This window comes from Cotesia typhae, unplaced genomic scaffold (assembly GCF_013202065.1).
Source record: "Cotesia typhae breed Kobodo isofemale line unplaced genomic scaffold, CoteBio_Ctyphae scaffold_13, whole genome shotgun sequence".
NCBI classification, from domain to species: Eukaryota; Metazoa; Arthropoda; class Insecta; order Hymenoptera; family Braconidae; genus Cotesia; species Cotesia typhae.
The window spans coordinates 5,138,827-5,159,956 of NW_027423774.1; the positions used below are offsets into that span (position 1 = coordinate 5,138,827).

The 21,130-nt window shown below is 28.9% G+C and overlaps 2 protein-coding genes across 2 annotated transcripts in view; both read left to right on the forward strand.

The window, feature by feature from the left end:
• Positions 1 to 21,130, forward strand: part of Mid1 (calcium-permeable channel component Mid1) — a 70,104-nt gene that overhangs the window by 13,714 nt on the left and 35,260 nt on the right. The gene's annotated exons all lie outside the window — the stretch shown is intronic.
• On the forward strand, positions 16,787 to 18,876 carry LOC141534957 (uncharacterized). Its single transcript, XM_074254620.1, has 2 exons — positions 16,787 to 18,345; positions 18,718 to 18,876. The coding sequence occupies exon 1, from the start codon at positions 17,361 to 17,363 to the stop codon at positions 18,342 to 18,344; it is 984 nt and encodes a 327-aa protein (XP_074110721.1). The 5' UTR covers positions 16,787 to 17,360; the 3' UTR covers position 18,345; positions 18,718 to 18,876.

Consider the following 21,130-nt stretch of genomic DNA (forward strand, 5'->3'; position numbering starts at 1 on the left):
TTCAATACCCCCATCTATACCCACCCCGCGAACCGTCAGGCCGAGTACTAAAAGGGAAACGCCTTAATTTTAGTATCATTTACACTTTTTAATTTTTTTAACTACCCGCCTTGTAAATATTTAATTTTTTTGTTATTTTATTATTCTGTCACATCTCACAATTTTTATTGTCGAAGCGAAAGTATTCAATTACACTAGCTACCATTGTCGATAAATCCGTCCAAAAGTATTTCATGTTTAAAATTATTAATTTTTAATAAATTAATTTATTTATTAAAATATCAGATATTATTTTAAATAAATATTTCTTTTTTTAATTTTAAATTTATTAATACTTAAAAAATAATTTATTGAAAATTAATAAATAATTTTTTTTTTTTTTTTAGCAGCTTATATTTACCAAACGAAATATATGGCTTGATATATTTTCATATGACTTAATACCTCCATATAAAGTCTAATATGCTGATAAATATCCATACATAATTTTTTTTATTAAATTTAGTTTTAAAAATCCCCGCCAGGTGGCGCATGGCCGTTAAATCTTCTCCCTACAGGAGAGTTGATTTAAAAAATATTAATATCAAAATTAAAAATTGTGTTTTGATTCTCTTAAGAAGCTTATAAGTTGAGTAAAATGTTCAATCAATTATTGCTCAATTAAATAAAATAATTGACGTACATATTAAGAGAAAAAAAATTTTATTAAAATTAAATTAATTGGAAAAAGCAAAATATTGTATAGAGTGATAATATAAATAAGTCAAAATTATTTTCAATCTGTAATTATTTTCACAAGTATAAATTCTATTTACAATCGTTAGAAGCTCATTTCTATATTTAGTATCTATATTTCGGTACTTAAATTGTCCAAATTCTCGGTTTTGTAGTGGCGACCGAGTATAATTATATCAAATAATTTATTAGTAAACTGTTTAAATTTAATGGAGGCTAGTGTTACAATTGACCGCATGGAACAAGAACGGGGGCGGGCAATCGAGGCGCTGGAGCACTCGCAAGTGCAATAAATTGTTAAAATTATGTAACAGTTTTAAATAACTCGGGTGTGTTTTGAAGGGTTAAATAATTACGGGTAGAATAATCGATCGTAAAATATAATAGTTGTTTTTAAAAAAATAATAGCGAGAGGATGTTAAGGTCTGGGAAAAAAAATCTTTGGAGGAGTAGACTGCGTGCGCATTAGGCTCCGCCGCATAAGTGCTCGCTGGTTCAATCGACCCCGATCGCGTCGTTACAATCCGCTGGTTATTTTTTCGCTGATTGATAACCCTGACAAAATCTCGTCCAATTATTATTTTTGAGCTTTTATATTCTTGTCAAGTGTCTTGACGTATTGCTGAGGCTTACAAGGTATTAAATTTTGAATTTTTACAGATGAGAAAAAATTTAAGATTCAATTTTTGGATTATAATTTAAAGTAATAAATTTTATTTTTATTTTTATTTTGGGATAAAAATAAAAAAGTCATAAATTTAACCTCCCGTTGCATAGAATTACAATCCGGCAAAAGATAAAAAACTAGTTTTGTTTTTTTATTTTTATTTTTAGTATTTATTTATTTAGTCAGTTAAATATTTGTAGAACTATCGGAAAAAGGAGCTCCCCTAGATAAATGTAATATATAAATGTATATAGAGTGGTGTTATCCAGTAGACCCGATTATTCGGCAGCTCTTAATGCTTCTCCAGGCGGGTTAACGTAAAACTTTTGGTTGCTAACGTCGAGCCCCACCCAGCCGCGCAAAAGAGAAAGAGAATGAGACGCATCCCTGATTTATGAGCCGGCGCCCTAGGGACAAAGATTGGTACTCACTTCCTGGGCCAAAAATGAATGTAGAAGAAGGTGAAACAAAAACTAAAAAATAAAATACGACTGAGAATGAGAATAAGAATAAGAACAAGTACAAGAAGAAAAATAAAAAAAAAAAAGAAAAAGACATTGAACAACAAGGATCACAGGCAGGAGCTTACTTACTTCCATGATCTTCCTCGGGGACATTTTCTGCTTATCAGTCACGTCCAGAGTTTTCAGTAGCTTTCACTTTTACACTCCTATACTTTTATAACCTTGTGTAATAACTCCCGACAAAATGTTTAAATATCGCCACACTTAATTCTTTTTTTTCCTGGTTATTTATTATCGTAATAACAAACATTATGACACCGCCGTCTGACTATTAATGGCCTTATCTACTCATACACCTTTTTAAATTGTTACGCCTTTATAATTCATGGGGTCGTTTGTCTCAATAATACTAACAGCTTCATGTCGATAAAAATTACTCCAGTTACTTTTTTTCTTTTATAATTAATTGGAATATCAAATTAATGTTTTTTTTTATTTGACTCTTGAATTTTGTGTTAATTGTTTTTCTAATAGTTTAAATAGTCTCTAAAATTATCACGGCTGACTTAAAATTGATTTTTCTACTCTCCTACTTTTTTAATTTATTTATCATGGATTGAAAAAAAAATTTTTTTTTTAATTAAGTCAATATTAAATTGACTATTACAACAAATAATCTATATTATTAAAAGAATAAGAAAATTTTTGTCTCCAGGATAGTCATGTGATAAAATCTTTTTTTTTTTTTAGTGAAATTTAGTATCATTGCAAAGGTCTTTATTTGAATTTGTGCCTTTTCAAGGTTTCATATCATTCTTACTAATAGTCTTTTTATTAATAGTCAATTTATTATAAGCATTTAGGCTGCATTCGAAATTTCTCTATTTCTAGATACAAAATTACGAAATGACCTTCTATCTCGTAAACTATTTACAACTGTAAAGATATAAGCTCATTCCGATGTTTCACTTATCGAGATCTTTCATTTAAGTACCCACATCAATTTTTCATATATTTATATATATTATATATATGTATACATGAAAAATATATGAAAATGCATGTGGGTACTCAAATGAAAGCTTTTGATGAGTGTAATATCGGGATGAGCTTATATTTTTAAAAACGTCAATATTTAAGAAAATACAGTGCAATTTAACCAAAGTAATTATTTAAGAAAGCAAAATTTTATTTATGTATAGTTCACAAGTCACTTCAAGGTTGCTAGTTATTTTATTAAATCAAAACAAAAAATTATTGACTTATTTTTATTAAAGTCTGACATAAAATTGATTTTTCTACTCAATTGCTTCTTCAAGGCAATGTTATATTAATTTTTTGAATTCTTATCAAACAAATAATTAATTTAATGTAAAAAAAAAATTTGTTTTGAATTTTTTATAAAATTATTAATTTTTGAGAATATTTTAAGCACTAATTTATCCACGTCTGACATAAAATAGATTTATCTACTCAGTTACTTACATAATTTTTTTAATTAACAACCAAGCCACTATTAAATCGATTAGTATGTCGAATGAAGAAAAAATTTCTCCACAAACCGCGCGCTGCTAATCAGATATCGTCTAGGTAATTTTAAATAGTCTATGATTAGGCCTTTGGAATCCAACCTAAATTATAAATACACACACACACACACACACACACACACGCACATTTAGTTATAGTTATAATAGTATGAAATCCACGTACGTAGAATCTAACGGGGGGAAATGGATTTCGCGTGAATAAACGAACCATTCGTCTGGATGTTGATGCAATTAATATGCCATTAGCGAGGGATTCGTCAATCCGGTACCGCACGAATTGCACCGTCAATTATAATTTGTATCGCAAGAATAATCAGATTTGTCTTTGGCAAAGCCTCTATTCTCCTATTTAAATCTCCGAATAAAACACAACCTATTCCTAATTAAATCGCCAAAACTATTCCGTTCTGATCTCTTTTATTTTCTCGGACGAAACAAAAAAATAAAACGGTTCCGCTCATAGGACGCCCTTTATTAGGCTCTCGGTTATTTTTATTTCGGTTTCTGCTCTTACAATTACAATCATCGACGTGATTGCGATAATAGAATCGCTTTGAGAGAATTGTCACACGTGTTTTCCCGGATTCTCTCCTGGGGAATAGAAGGCTACGGTCTCACCGGTGCCGGGAAAGGCTACGTGCTGCGGAAAGCTAATCAACGACTACTTGTTTGGATCGTTAGTTAACTTTAGTCCGTCTAACCAAATCGGCTTCTATTTTAAATGCTTTTTGGCTTATCTGTTCGTGTTTATTTGTAATGTTACTCAAAATCTCATGAGGATTTTTTCATAAATTGAGTTTTTTTTAGATGAAACTCAATTTTTATTTTTAAAACTTATAATTAAAAAAAAAAATTTTTTTAAATTTTGACTTTAATTAAGAAAATAAATTTTTTTTATTTTTATTTTTGTTTTTATTTTTATTTTTACCAATTAAAAAATTTTGAGTTCAAAAATTTTTTAATTTTTTTAAAGAAGCGCTATTTAAAAAAAAATTTTAATTTTTGATTTTAATTAAGAAAATAAATTTTTGTCCACAAATTTTAGAATTAAAAAAAAATCGTTGATCCTGAAAATCATCCCCGAAGCTTTCTAATATTTTCTAGCTCAAAAATTTTTTAATTTTTTCAAAAAAGCGTAATTTAAAATATTTTTAAATTGCGATATCTTTTGAACGCATCAACCGATATTGATTTTTTTGACGGTATATTACTCAATTTGTTTAGCACAATAAGTGTATATAAGGTTTCGAATGAATTACTCCAATATTTCAAAAGTTATTCTAAAAATACTTAAATTTTGGGAATTTTTGAGTAAAATATTTTATAAAAAAAAAAATTTGAATTTTACAAACCATGAAATTTTCTCTAAATTGGTTCGCTTAAAATATTTTCACAGTTAGTTAAATATTTATGCACACACAAATGTATAACATATATATTTGTTATAAATTAATAATTACAAATACATAAAATTTATCTTTATTAGAAATTTGATTAAATATCCATTAAAATAAGTGCCTACAAACCATATTTCACTCCACATTCAAATATATATGTTATATATTAATATATATAAAAATTATGTATAAATAAAACGTCAATTATATGTTATTGCTCAATATAGATGCTTGGTATTCGGAATCTAAATTTCTGAATAAAATTCAATTTGTCACAATAAAAAAAATAAAATCGATGACTTTTTTATTGACACATAAATTCATTTAACCATTATTAAGCTTCGTCACATCTTTGGGTTGTTAATTAACCTACATTTACTAAAAATTTCACAAAAAAATAATTTTTACGTCAACAAAAAATAAACTAAAGTTATTATAAATAAATCATATTCTAATTTGGAACATCAGAATTTAATACACTTGTTATATTACTTCAATAAAGTCCAATCATACTCATAAAAAAGTATCCTTTATTATTCAGAAAAAAAATGAGAGTACCATTTACGAACAAAGTAGATAAGACAAATAAAAAACAGGGAAATTCTTTTGTCAGAAAATCGCGGATTCATACCCTGACAATACCCCGAACTATTTGGATTTGTGTTATAGATTGAGAGTGGTTTGCGCGATTCGCGGCAGCGTGCCAGCGCAATGTTTTTAACGTGAATCATAAAAGCCCGAATTGATTGTCCGAGGCTGGTGGGTACTATTGCATTTAAAATTCTAAAATTCCACCGCCCTGTAGGTGTTCCGTTTCATCTTCTGTAACACACTATATCGCTGTGAGCGACCATTTACAGCTCATTTTTATTTATTATTATTTATCGATAGCAATAAAAGTCAATAAACTTAAATTGATAAAAACAAGCGACACAAAACTTGTCTTTAAACGAAAGGAAGAGGAAAATCCGATAACAATTATTAACACGAAAGATTTATTGGAACTTTGTCTAAGTATTTCAAGTATGACAAAATTCCAATAACGTGGCTTATTATTTACTGATAAATAAAAACAAGGATTCATAAATAATCCAAATTACATTTAAAGTAAACATTCTTTAAATTTTTTAGCAAAAAAACGCTAACCTGACCGAAGAAAGAGGAGAAATTAAAGTCAGAGAGACGATAAATCGCCAGAGGGCAAGTTCAAGATGTGAAACTTCGGTTTTACTTGTCTTAAAGCAAGAGTGTGAGTTGTAATGTGTGGTAGTGTATGTAGTTAAACTCAACACACTTCTAAAAACACAAATGTCGAAGATTTAGTGGTCAAGATATGCAGAGAAAGAGTGCCAACTGCCGACACTCGAAAGTTCAAATTCATCTTACTATACCCGTTGCAGACGTATACAATCAGACGAAGTTAGTTAGAAAGAGTGGGGATGAGTGGATTAGGACCGTGGGAGAAAGAGAAGCTTATTAGACAGGAGGGGATGGATTGAGGCTATGGTGGGGGCCGGCTAGGGGTCCGCGGGTGCTCGGGAGGCAGAAACGTTCAAGCGGTAGTTCAGTGTACAACTAGTACAACGCGGATCAATATTATATCCGAGAGAGGTAGACGCACAGACTCACTCGATGAGGAAATTTTTTTGCCATTCCGTTTTCTCTCCTTGGGAAGCGAATACACGTGATACTTTTAGCTTCATAGTTTCACACACATTTATATTTTTTTATAAATATATATATATATGGAGAGAAAGAGAGAGAACAACACTTTGCTGGTCCCATATTTTTTTCCACATATATAAATGGTCTCTCGGTGCTAACTGCAGAAGCTGCAATTGCTTCCTTGTTACCTTTTGTCATGAGTTTTCATCATCGCAGACACTATCGGATTTTTTCTCAGCAGAATCACGGGAATCCACGTGCTTATTCTCGGCAATGCTACCCATCAAACGGAAGCCCATTACTCTTTTTCTTCATCAGGATTTTTTATCATTTTTTTTTTTTTTAACGCCAGCGGCAAAAAATGGTCAGATGTTTATCGAGATTTATTGCTCAATACTTTTAACTAGTACACGATTTTTAATTTAATCAATTTTTTTTTTTTTTTTTTTTTTTTTTTTTTTTTTTATTGGGAGGATAATTGAATTTGAATTAAAATATATTATTTTAAATGTTTGGTGCGTTAATTTACAATTGAACGGAGTTTTTAAGTTTGGTTGTTATTTATAAAAGTGGATCTTGTTCTCAAGTTAATATAATCAAAATTTAGCATGTTAAATGTATAAACGTTAAAAAGTTATAAGAACGAAAATTTTAAACCATAACTTGTTCTCTTAACTTTTCAAAAGTTGTTTTACCCTTATTATAATAAAACTCTCATTAGTTTTCGGAATATCCGCGATCGTCATACAAATTCTTAACCGAAATCTTATAAAAAGCTTATTAAATTCATATATATATATATATATATATATATATATACGGGATTATATATCCGTGATAAAATTAAACGAAACTTGGTAAATTTTAGATTATGGAAATAGTTAAAAACAACAACAAAAGTTTCGGTACTCATTGACCCGCTGGATATTTAATAATTTTAATTTTACAATTTTTTTAATTAATAAATAATATGAAAAAATTGAAAAATTAAAGTTTAATGTAAAAAGTACATTTATAAAACTATAAATTAAATGTGCGACTGTAAAAATGAATAAATATTATTTGAAAATAATTTTTTTATTTCAAAGTTTCTGTTTTTGGTACAGAAACTATAATTTTGTAAGTCTATGCACTGATAGAAGGATTTGTTTATATTTAATAAGCTTTATTAACTGTTAAAAAATTTTATGAATGTCTCAAACAAAAAAATATAATTTAATGAGATTCGTTTCTTTATAATACCTTATATTTTTACTTAAAATTATTTATTCTAATTATTTTGATTTATTTTAAGTTAAAAAATTAAGTTGCACGCTAAAATTAGTTCAAAAATTAATTTCTTTAATTCCAATAAATGATTTGTTGAGTACCAATAAATAATTTGTTAAATACTACTAAATATTTATTTGGTGGAACTAAATGGGCTTTAATAAATGATTTAGTACCTATTACTAAATATTTGGTAATGAAAGGTTTGTTACTAAATCATTTAGTATCTGTTACTAAATCTTATTAAATAGAAGTAAATTCTTCTATCAGTGTAGTCACTATATTTTTCGTAAGAAAATTAAAATATTTTTATGACCAAATTTAGCAAAAAAAAAAAAAAATTAGAATTTTCCACAAAAAAATTTTACTATAAATTCTTTAATCGAATTTTAGATTAAAAATTTTTGGACTTCTTTTCAATGTAATAATTTTTAACTAAAAAAAATCCCGTCAACTGACATCCTCTTCTAACATCGATTCACCGAAGTAAGTGTAGGAGGACCGAGAGCGTTAAGTCAACAGTTGATTGGCTAATGATTTTTCTATGACGTCCGAGAGCAATTATGTTTACTGTGGGGTCATTTGAAGACTTCCGCCTGACTCGGCATTCACTGCCGACGACAATAGAGACGTCAGTGAGATGATAGAGAGGGTGTAAAAGGAAAGGGGTGGCTGGCTGGCTGGCTGGTGGGTTTAAAGTGACGATAGAGCTGCTGCAAGAGCAGCGGTAACAGTTGAGCTCGAATGCTTGTCAGTATTATACAGAGATGAAGCTCGCTTGTGCTTCAAACTAACAGTTTCCTCAAAGTTAACAATGTTTCTCTGTCTAACCCCTCATAACCAATTCACCCTCTTATGCTTGCATTTCCACCCAACGGTATACTTCTATGTGTGTATCCACTTGATTCCATAACATTTCCATCGTTTCTACTACTATTACTCGATTACTCGCATCGTATTTCCCATGTTTATACCCTCAGGGCTATTGTACTTTTCACCTTAACTCACAACTGTTAGTTTAGCATAAAACTTTCACATTTAATACTTGGTGTCATGTATTAATTAATTTTAAATCGCTTTCAATACTAATTACTCGTTTATATTTAACCTAAAGTTTATCGAGATTTAGTTTTTTGTTCAAGTACTTGCAATTAAATAAGCCTTTATTAATATTTTTTATTTTTAATTCCAAGTGATGAAAATGCTTCAGTTACTCAGTAGTAATAAATTAAAAATTATTTCACTTTAAAAAATTTTTTTTTAATTATTTATTAAGTAAAAATTTTTTTTCAAGCCAATATTAATTGTTAAACTGAATTTAAAAATTTTTTAATTAAAATTAAGAGTAAATATTTGTAATTTTATTTTTAATTATTTATTAAGTAAAAACTAAATAATTAATAAATTTTTTATCTCAAAAAAATTTTTTCAAACCAATATATTAATTGTTGAACTGAATTTAAAAATTTTAAAATAAAAATTAAGAGTCAATATTTGTAAATTTTTTTTTAATAAAAAAAAATTTTTTTCGAGCTATTTATTGAGTTTTAATTGAATAATTAATCAATTATTTTAAATAAAAAAATTTTTTTTTCTGTTATTTATTTGTTAAAAATTGAACAATTTATCAATTAATAATTACAAAAAAATTTTTAGTAAATTAATCACTGAAACCAAATTTAACAATTTTTTATTTTAATATTCGTGATTTTTCATTGAATTTTAAAAATATTATTAAACTATTTATCAAGTAAAAATTCAAATAATAAAAAAAAAAAAAAAAAAAAAATTGTAATTCTTAGTTAAATTTTTCATTCCGAAGATGAGATATATAAAATTGAAGTAGACCTGTGATATTTAACGAATGAAATAAAATTACTTAAAACGATAGTCAATCACACCTTAATGAACCGTGACACATTAAAATAACTGAAAGCGTAAATTTCTCGATCTAATTTATAAAAAATAAACTTGACAAACGATAATTTAAAAACTATAAATGTCAATTCTGTAAAACTGATAATTTTTACAACTGAGTAATAGCTCTATAAATAATCCCGCTAATGACAATTGTAACAAATTGACATAAGCAGGGATTAACATAAATTTGCGTGAAGCAATAGAATTTACAATAATTGAAGAGGGTTATCGGAAAACAGAGATCTTTGAAGTTAATAGCGGTTTTATCTTTGCTAAAACATCCCGGGTAATCACTAAACTCCCAATTACATGATGTGGCTTCAAATGATTACACGACGTCAATTCCCGTTTGTAAGCAATCACGTTTGTGAGAAGATTCGCTATCGCTCAACACCCTTCACTGACTCACATGACACACCGACTCTTACACACACTTTCACCCACTTGTTCGGTCGCCATCGCGCTCTCCGTCACCGGTATCCTCATCGCCGATCATTGGTGATATTCTAACGCAATGGATGTCACACAACCCGATGTCAAGGATAATACTATCGTAACATTCGCAATCACTCGTTACCTATATGTCCAAGCTATCGCTCGTTTAATCATTCCATCTATTGCAACAAGTTACAAGCGAGTTGTACATACATTTTTCGACGCTACACCAATTCCACTTTATCCAACATTTGTTTTTTCCCTGTTTAATCGACTGCTAGATTTTTTTGTTTCCGTTTCACTTAATTAAAAATAAAAACCCATCCAAGATCTGAAAAAACAGTCAGCTGATTTAGATTTGTCTCTACTTGTTACTTTTTTTTAATTTTATTTTATTGATTTTCAAGGAATTTTATTTAAACTTTACATTTTTTCTCATTAGCTCTTACAATTGCGTGAAATTTGTAAATTAACTTTTTTTTCTGCCCAATTATTTCTAGAAATTTAAAAATTTAAAATACTTCGGTGAATCGATGTTAGAAGAGGATGTCAGTTGACGGGATTTTTTTTAGTTAAAAATTATTACATCGAAAAGAAGTCTAAAAATTTTTAATCAAAAATTCGATTAAAGAATTTATAGTAAAATTTTTTGTGGAAAATTCTAAATTTTTTTTTTTTGCTAAATTTGGTTATAAAAATATTTTAATTTTCTTACGAAAAAAATAGTGACTACACTGATAAGAAGGATTTAGTTCTATTTAATAAGATTTAGTAACAGATACTAAATGATTTAGTAACAAACCTTTCATTACCAAATATTTAGTAATAGGTACTAAATCATTTATTAAAGCCCATTTAGTTCCACCAAATAAATATTTAGTAGTATTTAACAAATTATTTATTGGTACTCAACAAATCGTTTATTGGAATCAAAGAAATTAATTTTTGAACTAATTTTAGCGTGCAACTTAATTTTTTAACTTAAAATAAATCAAAATAATTAGAATAAATAATTTTAAGTAAAAATATAAGGTATTATAAAGAAACGAATCTCATTAAATTATATTTTTTGTTTGAAACATTCATAAAATTTAAAATTAAACATGTTTTTAACATATCAACAATAGACAAATTAAAAAAATGTAAACTAAACTCCACTAAGAAAATTTTTAAAGATTTGATAAATCTCCCAAAATCGAGTTTGATTATTTGAATAAAATAATCAAATAATACTAAAATGAAAAAAAAATTTTGTTACTAAATCAGTTTAGTACTCCATACTAAATCCTTTTACCAGTGTGTGAAATGTGATAAATTTTTATTTTTACAACTTTTTGATATCTTTTGAACTCGTGGTTCGATTTTGATTTTTTGATGGCATTTGACGCAGTTTTTTAAACCCAAAAAATTTTTATAAGGTTTGAATCGGATAGACAAATAGTTTAAAAGTTATCTCCAAAAAAAATTAAAAAATTATTTACTTGGTTTTTATTTTTGAATATTTTTGAAACGACTCGGCAGATTGGTTTCAAAATTAACTATTTAATTTTAGTAATTATTAATTTACAAAACAGAAATTCAAAATATACCTCAAAAATTTTTTTTCTATAATTTTTTAATGTATTATCTTATATCATTATTATTTTTGTAAAAGGGAATTGAGTTTGTAAGCTTAAATCACTAGTAACAGAAAAATACCAAATAATTGATGACCAATCACAAAAAAAAAAACTTTAAAATGTTCTCCAAAGAACTTACACCAATAATTAATCTCAATTATTTCTTAAAGTTTGTAAAGCAGCGATTAGTTTAAAAAATTTATATATTTTTAGTCGGAAGGTAGAACAGGTGAATAATAGCTTTCAATAAAAATCCCGGTGAAAATAAATAACAAAAGTAGAATAAACTTTTGGAGTTTCCTGGTGGAATCAAGTCGTTACGTGATCAATACAATTTCCAGAACGAGCCTTGTGCTGGCACAAAATACAGGAAAGAAAATGTAAGAGCGAAAGATGAAAAAATCCAAACATTTGAGTACAGCTGCTGTAAAACTTTTTCTTATTGTTTTCATTACCGCTCTCTTTATTGTCGTTTGTTGTATTTTTTAGCACTTACTAAAAGCTCTTTTAAAAATTACCGAATTGAGCCCGCATAAAGACGTGATCTCAAAAAAATAATAGAATTTTTGAGATTATTCGGACCGACTATTGATGTGGACAGACTGAGACGTCGGGTCGCGAACAAACCAAAATAACTAATCCAACTCGACAGATGGCCGATAGAGGAAAATAACTAATTCGTCGTTAGGTAGCATGCGTTACCGTGTCACGTAGACGATATCAATCTTTGATATGAGGACCAACATTGTCTTGGTCAATTTTACTTCTACGTTTCTTTTATTTCACTTCTCTTTTATTTAGTTGCTTTCTTCACATACTGCGTCGGGACACTTGCTTCTGTTGTTCTTTCTATGGCCGGGTTACATTTTCAATTTGTACTGAAACACAATAACCAGTTCTTAACATTTTTTAGTTTGTGTTCCTTTAAATAAAATCTTGTCGAGTAGAATTTAATCAATTTATATAGTTTTTACTTTACTTTGAATTAAAGGTTTTTATTTTTAGATTTGTGGCTTTAATTTTTTATTTCATTAGAAAAATTTCAAAATAACTTATGGGTCTTTATTTTTTTCAAAATAAATTTTATTAAAAAAAAATTTATCTCACCACATATTTCATAGCAGTAAAAATTTAATATTTTAATAATAAACAAGAAGAACTAACTAAAAATTATCCTTAAAACTATTTAATTGTCTTTCTTTTTTAATTAAAATTAGCAAACTTGCAGTCACTATGTGACTGCCGTGACTTGTGAATTATAAATAAATATGTTGCTTTATTAAATAATAACTTTGGTTAAATTGCAATGTACTTTCTTAACTATTGACGTTTTTAAAGATTTAAGCTCATCTTGATCTTACACTCATTAAGAGCTTTCATTTGAGTACCTACATGCATTTTTGATATATTTTTCATATATACATATATATAATATATATAAATATATAAAATATATGAAAAATTGATGTGGGTACTCAAATGAAAGGTCTAGATGATTATAACATCGGGGTGAGCTTATATCTTTAAAAATATCAATAATTAAGAAATTATAATTAATACATTAATTAAGAAATTATTGTTATTTTGTCAACTTATGATATTTTTAAAGATATGAGCTCATCATGATGTTACACTCATTAAGAGCTTTCATTTGAGTACCCACATGCATTTTGATATATTTTTCATAAATACATATTTATTAGGGTGGGTCAAAAAAATCGAATAATTTATTTTTGATTTTATACTCTGAAAAATAGGTTCGTAGACACCTAAAAAGAATTCTCTCCAAGTATAAGCTCTTAATTATAACGGGAAGGTCCTCCGCTTTGCGGGTTTCTATTTTTTTCGAATAATCAGATAAAAAAATTTATATCTCGCTTCCAACTGCTTGGAAAAATATTCCGTGGCATAGATTTTGTGAGAAATTGAATGCTTTACAAAAAAGGTCTCTTATGACTTTTTCAAAAACTCAACCGATTAAAAGATATTCATAGTTGAAGTTTGGCTATTTTAAGGAAAATATTCGTTTTTATTATGAATTTTATAAGTCGATGAAAAAAATTATTTCGGATTGCGGAACTCATGATTTTGTAGGAAATTTACTGCTCTACAAAAATGGTCTCTTATGATTTTTGATTAAGTGAAGCCGTTACGAGATATTCATCGTCAAACATTAACGAATATCAATATTTCCAGTTTTTGATCAATAATTCGATAAATTTTAATTTAAACTATGAGTTTCAGGAAAATTTACATAAATTTGAGTTTCGATCGATAAAGAAATGTTATAATAAGTTAGATAAAGAATTATTGGAATTATCATTGATTTTCCTTGGAGAAATGCCTCAAGAAAAGATTTCTTTCAAACGTCCTGGTGCTGTTCATCATGCTAGATGGATGGCTAAGGCCATTTATAGTTTGAAAATGTATCTATTCAGAGATGAATTCAAACTCTCTCAGAAAGAATTGCATGGTCTTCGTCATTTCTGTATTTTTATAGTCACATTGTATTTAAAAGCTTGGTTTTCATCAACTTCTGCAACAACTGCTGCTTATCATGACTTGCAGTTTATGAAAAATTTATTGGAGTACAAACATATCAATCCTTTGATTTCTTCAGCTACGTGTGTGAAAAAATGATTTCGCACTTATGGTATTTGAGCGATGAACTTGCCATTTATCACTGTTTGACGATGGCGTTCCATTAGAAGTAAAAAAAGTATTGTTGAAGCTGTTAATACTCGTGAAGGTACAGATTCTAAAGCTAAAAGATTTGTAATTGCTAAAAAGATTTGAATTAATTGGCGCAGAGAACTCTGAGTGACTTTGTGTCTAAAAAGTCATTAAATCTTTTCAAAATCTTCGATCTACCGTATGACTTTCTTGATGTCGATGTTGAATTATGGCCTACTAATGAGAGTTATCTCGAAAATAAAGAATACTTTCAACAAATAAAAGTTGTCAATGATTCAGCAGAGCGAGTTGTTGCATTAGTCAGTGAATATAATCAATGCTTGACAAAAATGAAGAACAATTCCAGTACTTATTGCAAGTTGTCAAAAAACATCAAAAAACATTCCCAAATTGTAATAAAAGAAATTATTTATAGTAATAGCGTACTGTTATGTTAAAAATATAGACAATTATATTGCAATTGATAATTCAATAAAAAATTTATCTATAAAAAAGTTAAATACTGGTTGTTTCTCACTTGATTCAATACTTTTCATATTAAATTTGACAAAGAAATATGTCATTCACTTCAAATTAAACTAATCATTGGCTATATGTCGAAAAAATGCTCTAATTTCTTGTTTTAATGCAATCAAACAAGCTCAAGACTGAAAACAATATTAAAAAAATTGTTTATAACATTTCTTTATCGATCGAAACTCAAATTTATGTAAATTTTCCTGAAACTCATAGTTTAAATTAAAATTTATCGAATTATTGATCAAAAACTGGAAATATTGATATTCGTTAATGTTTGACGATGAATATCTCGTAACGGCTTCACTTAATCAAAAATCATAAGAGACCATTTTTGTAGAGCAGTAAATTTCCTACAAAATCATGAGTTCCGCAATCCGAAATAATTTTTTTCATCGACTTATAAAATTCATAATAAAAACGAATATTTTCCTTAAAATAGCCAAACTTCAACTATGAATATCTTTTAATCGGTTGAGTTTTTGAAAAAGTCATAAGAGACCTTTTTTGTAAAGCATTCAATTTCTCACAAAATCTATGCCACGGAATATTTTTCCAAGCAGTTGGAAGCGAGATATAAATTTTTTTATCTGATTATTCGAAAAAAATAGAAACCCGCAAAGCGGAGGACCTTCCCGTTATAATTAAGAGCTTATACTTGGAGAGAATTCTTTTTAGGTGTCTACGAACCTATTTTTCAGAGTATAAAGTCAAAAATAAATTATTCGATTTTTTTGACCCACCCTAATATTTATAATATATATAAATATATGAAAAATTTATGTGGGTACTCAAATGAAAGGTCTCGATGATTGTAATGTCGGGGTGAGCTTATATCTTTAAAAATATCAATAGTTCTCAAGATTCAAGGTCATTTCTTAATTTCGTATCTAGAAATAGAGAATTTTCGAATCCAGCCTAAATACTTATCATAATAAATTGACTATTTGTGAGAATTATATGAAACCTCGAAAAGGCACAAATGCAAATCAAGACCTTTGCAATCACATTAAATTTCACCAAAAAAAAAAAAAAAACGATCTTATCATAAGAATATCCTGGACACTAAATTTTTTAATTTTCTTAATAATATAGATAATAAAAAAAAATGATTTTATAATTTTTTGTGAACAAAATTGAAATAAAAATCAGAGCAATATATCATAAAAAAAATAAACTTGTTCCCTAAGTTTAAGGGGGATAGCCACTGTAAAATTTCGGAAAAAAAATTTTTTTTTTTTTTTCATTAAACTGAAGTTTATATATTCAAAATTATGTATTTCAAATTTTATAGAAAAATTCCGAATAGTTTTCGAGTTATAGTCATTTTTATAAGAGCGCGTCGATTGACCGTTTTACGCGCGGCGCTTCGACGAAAACGTCGCCTGCTCGCTCCGTCTTTGATTCGTACGGGTTGGCGATTGTTTTCCCTCACGATTGTCAACCGTTACAATTATTTGACTTTTAACGTATATTTTTTCTTATTGTTGAGATACTGTACCTCATAGTTTAGTTGTTTTGTATGAATACACACTCGTTCTTTAATTTATTGAGTTTCTTAGTGTACTCGTTATTGTTTACTTACTTATTTTTTTAAATCTTCTGATCTTTTTTTTTTTTTGTTTATTTAACAAAAAAATTTGTTAAATAATGGATCGTAAACAAAGTAAAGTTATTAAAAACGAAAGAAAACTGCCAAACGACAGGAAAAAATTTAATCGACCGCTCAACAGATATGAAACTGAAAAAATACTGGCTCTCAACGACGTGATAGTGCTTCCAAGAGGAAATTATCACAAAAATCTGATTGTACAATTGATTCGAGTATTAGCTACAAAATTATAAATTTTTTTCGATATTTAATTTACTAAGTGGCTGTGTATCGTGTAAAAAGTGTGGTGGTGATGTAAACTTTACTGAGACAAGTATTCGAGGATTAGGTTTTAAACTAGTTGTGAATTGCAAAAAATGTGATCCAGTTTTGATAAATTCATGTCCACTCATCAAGAATGCGTATGAAATTAATCGCCGTTTCATCTTTGCAATGCGGATAATTAGTATTGGGTTATCTGGAGCTGAAAGATTTTGTGCTTTCATGGATTTACCACGACCAATGTTCCATAGCTTTTACGATCGTCTGGTCACACAAATCAGAAATGCAGCTAGAAACTGTTGTGATTTAGTGTTGAAAAAGCTGCTAAAGAAGAAATCCAAGAAACCTGCAAGCATTTAAAATCCAATGACATTCCTGGAATTTCTGTCTCCGGTGACGGTAGTTGGAAGAAAAGAGGGTTTAAATCTTCATTTGGTATATCTTCTCTAATTGGTTACTTCACTGGCAAAATCGTAGATGTAAGTATGAAATCCAGTTATTGTAAGATGTGTGCGCTAATGAGCTCAAAAAAGGAACAGCTGAATACGATCAATTTATGCAAGACCATGCTCTAGACTGTCCAATAAACCATGAAAATTCTTCTGGACAAATGGAGGTAGATGGAATAAAAGAGATGTTTATGCGATCAGAGTTATTACATAACGTTAAGTATGTAAACTATATAGGTGATGGTGACACTAAAACGTATAAAAATATTTGTGATGCTAAACCGTATGGGGACATGGTGAAGAGAAAAAAAAAAAAGGAATGTATTAATCACGTGCAAAAACGAATGGGCAGTCGACTAAGGGCTTTGAAGAAGCAACGAACTAACAAGAAGACAAAAACAGGAAAAGAAGAAAATACACAGAAAAGTTTAGGTGGGAAAGGTCGATTAACGGACAAAGCAATTAATGAATTTACAAAGTATTATGGTTTAGCAATCAGACGTCATTCTAATGATGTTGATGAGATGTATAATGCTATTTGGCAAACATTTTATCACAAGTTTTCATCACCCGAAGATCCGCAGCATTTTCTTTGTCCTGAAGGTACAAATTCGTGGTGTCAATTTCAAAAAGCTGTGGCAACAAATACTTTGGACTCATTAGTTGAAAAACCACCACTTCCTGCAGATATTGCGGAAGCTTTAATACCGATTTATGAAGATCTATCGAATCCAGAGTTATTGGAACGATGTGTCGGTGGGTTTACACAAAATAATAATGAAAGCTTCAATGCATTAGTGTGGCAGCTCGCCCCAAAAACAAATTCTTCTTATTCCCTTATTGTTGAAATAGCTTTATATATTTCAACAATTACATTCAATGATGGGGCTCTAGCAACTCTGAAGATATTAGAGAATCTCGATGTTAAAGTAGGACCAACACTCTACTCATACTGCGCTGAGCGCGACGCTACTCGGGTTAAAGCTGCTGAAAGCCGCATGGAAACGGCCAGTAAAAAAATAAAAAAGTCAAGGTCAATACTAAAGATAAGGAGGAAGAACCCTCATATGGCCCAGGACTTGATAGTTTGATGTGAGTATGAATATTTTGTGAAAGACTAGATTTTAAAGTTGCGAGAATCTTCTTAAAACTTTACTCGCGTTTTTCTCAAAACGACTTTTTCAAACTTTCCGGTACTGTAACTTTCGTAAATATGAACCGATTCTCAATTTTTTTGTTTCCCCGTATTCGTCTACTTAGTGGCTATCGTCGCACGTAGGGGATTTTGAAAATTTTAATTTTTAAGATTTTTAAGGCTGTTTGAGTCCAAAAAAATGAGGAAAAAGACGAAAAAATTTTCAATATGGCGCCATTTTTTCTCAAATCAAAATTTTCAAAATCCCCTACGTGCGACGATAGCGACATTCCTATAGATTAAAATGCCGTTTGGTTTTTTTGTTTCAGATAATCCGTTTTTGAGTTACAGTACCGGCAATGGAGGGGGAAATTTTTTTGGTGCTCTACAAAAATGTTTATAACTTTGTGATAACAAAATATTTTTGAATAAAAATTTAGGAGAATTATCCTCAACATATACTTTATAAAACAAAAAAAACCCGATCCCCAAATTCCTTTATTATCCTAGTAAAAAAAATTCCCGAAAATTGCCTATTTTTTCCAGCGTCACAGTGGCTATCCCCCTTAACAAACATAAATATTAGTATATTTACTCAGTAAATTTATACGATAAATAAAAAAAAAACACAACAATAACTAATAACCCAATTTATCAAATATTTAATTTATTATTATCAAGATTGTCTTAGGACATATTTCGTCACTATCAGATGACACTCCCGTTCCAAGATGGACACGCCTGATATAGAACAAAATGACTCACTTACACTTATAGTCAAACAAAACTGTTGCCCAAGAAGTGAACCCGAGGCGAATAGATACAGTCCAAAGTAGAGGGAGGCTCTTAAATCAAATGGTCTAACCTTATAAAATATATGAGCGTGTCAGGGGTGAGTGAGTGTGTGAGTGTTGACATATCGCACACATGGGGAGGAATCGCCCCGAACCGTCGACACTTTAAAGCCCAGAAACAATATCCGGGGTTACCACGTCCAGTGCAGTGATTTCCGGACATTGAGGTGATATAAGATTGTGTGTAAGACGGCCCGGGGAATATATATGTCTGTCTGTGTGACATGTGACCAAAGGAGCGAGGAAGACGTGTGTGTTACATTTTTATATTATTTTTCCAGTCTCTCCTGGTTCTTCTGGTCTTTCCGTCTAGTCTCCCTCGAGACTTTGACACTAACGCATTTCTAGTGGTCCATAGGAGAACTGAGGGCTGAGGGTTGGACATGGGGCTCAAGGGGTCATTACTCGGAGTACCAGCAAACCCTCTCGTCTGTCATTTCCGCCAATAGATAACAAACCACGAGACTGATTGACTTTTTTCCCTCCCGTCTTCGTCTCTTTCTTCTCTTGGCTCCTTTACTTGTCTTCTGGAGGTACTCGGGCTCAACTTCTCCAATAGAACCCATCTATAGTCACTTGAGAATCGATTCTTCTCAACATTCACCTCACACTAGACTTAAATTAGATTCATCGAAAAATATTTTATTTTAAAATAAAATGTTAAACATTTTATTCTGATAATTTTTATTTTTTTTTAGAATTTTTTTCTTAAAAAAAAAAAATTAATAATAATAATTAGCAGCCTTGCAGTCACTATGTGACTGCCGTGATTTGTGAACTACACTAAAAAAAAAATTAACTTAAATCAAGAGAAAAATTCTTGATCCAAGAAAATAATTTTGAAGAGTTTCATTGTCTTGAATCGAGATGGAAAAATCTTAAATTGAATAAAATTTACTTGAACTAAGAAAAATTTCTTAGTTTAAGAATTTTTCAACTTGAATCAAGAAGATGAAATTCTTCAAAATTATTTACTTGATTCAAGTAAATTTTTTTTTCTGTGTATAAATAAATAAAATGTTACTTTATTTAATAGTAAATTTTGTTAAATTGTACTGTACTTTCGTAACTATTGATGTTATTAAAGACATAAGCTCATCCCGAAGTTACATTCATCAAGAGCTTTTATTCGAGTATCCACATGCATTTTGATATATTTTTCATATATTTATATATATAATATATATAAATATATAAAATATATGAAAAATTGATGTGGGTACTCAAATGAAAGGTATCGATGAGTGTAACATCAAGATGAGCTTATATCTTCAAAAATGTCAATAGTTCACAAGATACAAAGTCATTTTTTAATTATATTAAATTGCATTGTACTTTCTTAAATATTGGCTTTTTTGAAGATATAAGTTCATTATGATGTTACTCTCATCAAGACCTTTCACTTGAGTACCCACATGCATTTTTGATATATTTTTCATATATACATATATATAATATATATAAATATATAAAAAAATGATGTGGGTACTCAAATTAAAGGTCTCGATGAGTGTAACATCGGGATGAGCTTATATCTCTAAAAATGTCAATAGTTCACGAGATACAAGGTCATTTCTTAATTATGTATCTAGAGATAGAGCATTTTCGAATGCAGCTTAAACACTTATCATAATAAATTGACTAGGAATCCTGGAAACAAAATTATTCTCATTCTCTTAATAATATATAATAATAATAATAATAATAATAATAATAATAATAATAATAATTTTCAGTATAACAACTCGTGAGTAGTCAAGTAATAGGTTGTAACAATTAGAATAACAAATGATTAATAATTCTCATTTGTGTAGCATCCACAGAGAAATTAGTCTGATGTCTTGTTATCTGTATTACTCACAAGTCGTATCTACACATCTATATGTAT

What these genes read in the sequence shown, in the direction of transcription:
- LOC141534957 (XM_074254620.1), top strand. Translation starts at nt 17,361, where the DNA reads ATGCAAGACCATGCTCTAGACTGTCCAATAAACCATGAAAATTCTTCT.